Raw genomic sequence first — 4,603 nt, 5'->3', positions numbered from 1 at the left:
CGCCTGTGGATAGCTGTTATTCCGGCTGCATCTCTCCATCTGTAGAGCTTCTAGATCCTCGCTGGCTGCGTGCAATGTTTGCCACTACTGGCCGGGACCTGGTATAAGCTAGACTTTTTACCTCCGTACGTCCATGCAGATGCCTTTGCTGTTGCCGCGTATACATATGGTCATGCATATAATGGTCTGCATGCATCAGCACGTACGTGCAGCAGCCAGTAAATACTTACATGCAGCGGCAGTGCCAGGACTAAGACATTTTCGCGTCGCACGCAGCAAACCTGCCGCCACGGGATGTGGCGGGAGGGGCCACCAGCCTCTTCCTGTTCCGTTCCTTGCTCCAAAACCGGTTATACCTGGGCTGCCGCCACCTCCCACGGCGGCAGGTCCTGCCGCCAGCGCCCGTGCCGGCAAGTGCCACGTGTCGGCTGCCGGCCCTGCCGCCATGACGTATGTGGTTTTTTTTGTTAATACGGTGCGCAGGTGGTCTTTTTTATCAATATGAAACCGTATGTGGTCTTTTTTAACAAAAAATCGTGGTCTGGGTACGTTCGGACAGGGAATCTCATTCCTAGCAAAAGGAATCACCACGTCCATACATCAAGTTCAAGTGTAGCAAAGGAAAAAATAGAGTATACTGAATTCAGCGCAAACCAGACTGCCAAACAGCGAGGAGGATCCTCTACCGTTCCGCCAAACAGGCCAAATTTGCATCCCAAGGCATGCATGAGCTGCATGCGACTAACCAAACACGTCATTATGTCAATTGGAAAGCAGGCTCAGGCTTTATATAGGAACAAAAGCTAACTCGAGGCTCCCACTGGAGCTATGCATTGAGTTTGACAGGTGATGTATCTAATGTGAGTTTAAATTTTAAAATGTGGTCCAGTATTGTCACAGTTTCACCAACCTGGCAAAACCGTGACCTGTTCATGTTCCTTGAACTACTGAAGAAACAAGCTATCCAGTGATGCATTTAGCATTTACAGTGGACTGGTCCTGAGCCACAGATAGTAAAAGAAGATTGTAATTCTAAGTCTATGTGTTTCTGATTTTTTTTTATGTTGGTCCTTGTGGAACGGTAAGCTCTTTCATGGTTGTTTATTAAAAAAAACTGATACAAGACGCAGGAGACAAACTGATCAGAGTAAGATACTGTACGGACTCTCTGGAGTGACAAATTCTTCCTGAAGGTGTAACAAAATAATGACTATCACATTCACACTGGTTACAAAATGAATCAAACTCAGCTAAAAAAAACAAAGAATCAAACTGCACTTTCAACCGAACAACTTCAAGACAAGCAGCAAATTCCAAAGAAGGTAAGTTCACAGCAAAATGTAACACAACCCCTTACAGTGATTCTGTGCTGTTATCACTTTCTTCACACAAGGGTGCAGATTGGATTGTAACCCGTGCTCCAGAAGCAAGCCTGTGGTTATGATTTTTGTGTGTGTATGTCATCAATCTCTAGAAACAGATAGACAACTAGGCCAACGAATAAGAATAATGAGAAGCAACTAACCTTTCTTCGATCTTGATCATTTTGTCCTTCTCCTCATGGAATGACTCTCTCCTCGATGAAGATAATTTACCTAGTGGGTCAGTCATCCTATTGCTTGCACCTCTTGATGAACCAAGTGGCGAGGATCCAGTACTACGTTCTTGTTGACTAGAGCTGTACATGACATCAGAATTGGGGGAGAATGCTGTTCCACTTCTGGATTGCTTACATGATATCATTTTGATAGTCTGTGGGAGACATCTGAAACTACCCGACTCAGCCAAGCTTTCCATATCCCTTCTAGAGTCTGGCGCTCTATACACTCTGACATATTCAGAGGAGATGCTGAGTCAACACCAAAATATATCCAGAGATATTGAAAATACTAAACATACTTTCAAGGAAGGTACTGTATAGCAGGGTGACATAGCAACTAAAAACATGATAGTCCTTGCCAATTTCTAGGTAGTTAGGTAGGACACAATTTAGTGACTCACTGCAGTTACAAAGTGAAATGAGTTCTACTAATTGGTTGATTTTCTTATGATCTTCAAAACAAACATCATTTGATTCTATTTTGATCTTTTCTATCTCTAATATTGGACAATATAATGCGAAAAGAAATGAATTGACTAAGTCTCTACGGGAGATCATACAGTGGGATGTCCGCTAAACCTCAGCGCCCTGCTGTTTGTTGTATCCTACCCCTTCTTGGGGATTTGTATTTCTTATTTTCTTTCCAGTCTTTTCAATATATTGAGACACAAGCTTTGCGTTTTCTCAAAAAAGAAAGCTCTACGAGAGATCATAAATGTCCAACATTGTGCGACTAACCAATGTGAACCTCAGCTATCCGATAAGCAAAAAAAAAAAAAAAACTCGCTATCAAGACAATAATGCATCGAAGTCCATGGTGCCAACATGATAGCCGACAATCAGAACAATGTGCTGTGACATACCTATCCTCGTCGTAAGATGATGAGCGTTTGAGTGTGGGTATTTCTCCTCTCCCTGACTCTTCCTGCTTACTCTCCTCGACTAAGCTTTCACTACTTAAATGCTCTGACTCAGAAACTCTTATTCCAATTGTTCTTGCGCTACAAGGAACATTGTCAAGGTGCCGCAATGCCATAGGAGTAGAGAACATTGGAGAAGGGAATTCAACTTGAGTAAACCGTGGTCTGTATGTTGGGATGAGTCCAAAGCCACGATGATCTTTCACAGAGATGGACCCACAGGTGATCAGCTGCATGAGCAAATTGGCTGGCTTCAGCTTCACACCCATTGGTCCATAGAGATTTTCTTCCTCTAGTACCTTATTATAGCTACTCCTCCTACTGGCCTCTGCCCTAATCAGGGACTCCAATGTCTCAACTCTGCCACCGGGAGAAGCATCAGATGAACACACCTGTGGTGATTCTCGAACAAGTAGAGGGACCTTTGGCGATGCTTGTGTGCTTCTTTCATGACACTCTTGAATTTCAGCATCTGATGTACAATCCTCTGTACGGATTCCTGCAGCGCGATTATGTTTAGAAGGAACATCCCTCTCACTGTCATCGGTTTGTGTGGACGCGTCCTGTGCTCCGATGGGTTTGCAGACTCTGTACTCGGAAGGTCCAGGGGAGGTTGCCTCTGATAATGTAACGTTAGTTCCTACTGGTTCAGGGGACAGGTTCCCGGATGAGCCAGAATGTGTAGTCCTGCATTGCTCGTCCTCGCGGTTGGTGGAAGCAGATGATGATGGCACAAATGTGGAGTGCGCCAGCTGTTGTGGTTGCTGAGTAGGAGTTGGAGGTGAGGCCTCTTTGATAACAGCAGACGGGGATGACGATGACGAGCACCCTTCTTGCGATCCTCGCGACTGAGGAGACTCTTGTTGAGGGTGCTTGGGACTCTCGGCCTTGGTGTTGCTAAGGCCATTCTGCTGGCGATCTGAAACAATACAAGGTCAAGGAGAATGGACAAGGCAAATTGGAGCAAGATCTGATGAAGAACCCAAACAGAGTTGAGTTTATGAGTGCGACTTACCAGGCGGCGATCGGTCCAGGAGCTCGGAGCCCTTGAGGATGTACTCGTTGCCTTGTGCAGGGAGCACCAGATCGTCCTCGGAGATGTCGTGCCACACGAAGCCGTTTTTGTAGCTCCTGCGGGAAGCTACACGGATCAGCCCAGCCAAAGAAGAAAGTTGAACCCTCGACAAAAGCAATCAATGGGTGTACCTCTTGCAGGACCAGGAGTACATGGCCGCCATGCCCTTCCCTCGCAGCACGTTAAGGCGGTTAATCACATCTACGGCGCCATGAACAGGAATCGCATCAGGGGCCAAAGGTGAATTTGAAAGGGCGGGCGGGGCGGTGCATCTGTTGGTGGACTCACCTCGCAGGTAGAGGCCGGCCTCCGGCGAGGCGAGCGGCACCTCGATGAAGTGGGGATGCTCCAGGTGGCGGCTGCGGCAGAGGTAGTAGACGACCGCTACCCTCTTCCCCGCTGCCGTGGCCGCGGGCGGGGGCGAGCGGCGCGGAGGGTGGTGCTGGCTCTTGCCCGGCGGCTCGACCCAGACCTTGTTGCGGCCAGGGCTCGCGCTGGTGCCGGTGCCCCGCCGCCGCGCCCTCTCCTCCATCCTTCCTTGTCGCGGCGGCTGCTGGTTCTGAAACAGTCGGGGAGCGGAGCAGCAAAGTGGCCGCGCAGCCGGATCAAATCAGACCGCGGCAGGTCCTGGACATGGCAAGGGGCGGAGGGAGCGCATTAATGGCCGCAGCTCGAGGTGGTGCGGTGGTGGTGGCAGCAGCAGCAGTGAGTTAGGTTGAGTCGGGGAGTGTTGGTCTGATGGAGATGGGAGACGGCAAGGGGAGAGATCAAATCAAATCAAACAGGGGTTTTGACCATCCATCCAAGCAGAGGAGAGAAGAGGCAATAATGCATCACTGTTTGTGTTTGGATTAACGCTCCATGTGTCGGCTCGGCCCCAAGAATCAATGATTAATCCCTTCTTCCGTATTACTCCGTATTATGTTTTCTAAATAAGCATTATACTCAACACTGAGCATCTTTGACGCCGAAAACGAAAAGTTCTAAAGATAATTAAATTTAACTGCT

General features: G+C 48.0%; 1 protein-coding gene across 1 annotated transcript; it reads right to left on the bottom strand.

The window, feature by feature from the left end:
- Positions 1-1,162: 1,162 nt before the first annotated feature.
- Positions 1,163-4,387, bottom strand: LOC119338766. Its single transcript, XM_037611004.1, has 6 exons — positions 3,884-4,387; positions 3,727-3,796; positions 3,536-3,651; positions 2,464-3,439; positions 1,526-1,828; positions 1,163-1,432 (listed from the first exon to the last, which is right to left on the bottom strand). Exons 1-6 carry the CDS (start codon positions 4,125-4,127, stop codon positions 1,354-1,356), a joined length of 1,788 nt encoding a protein of 595 aa, XP_037466901.1. The 5' UTR covers positions 4,128-4,387; the 3' UTR covers positions 1,163-1,353.
- Between the last annotated feature and the right edge of the window lie 216 nt (positions 4,388-4,603).

This window comes from Triticum dicoccoides, chromosome 7B (assembly GCF_002162155.2).
Source record: "Triticum dicoccoides isolate Atlit2015 ecotype Zavitan chromosome 7B, WEW_v2.0, whole genome shotgun sequence".
Lineage (NCBI taxonomy): Eukaryota > Viridiplantae > Streptophyta > Magnoliopsida > Poales > Poaceae > Triticum > Triticum dicoccoides.
The sequence above is the reverse complement of the archived record's forward strand: the minus strand, read 5'-3'. Positions and strand labels throughout refer to the sequence as shown.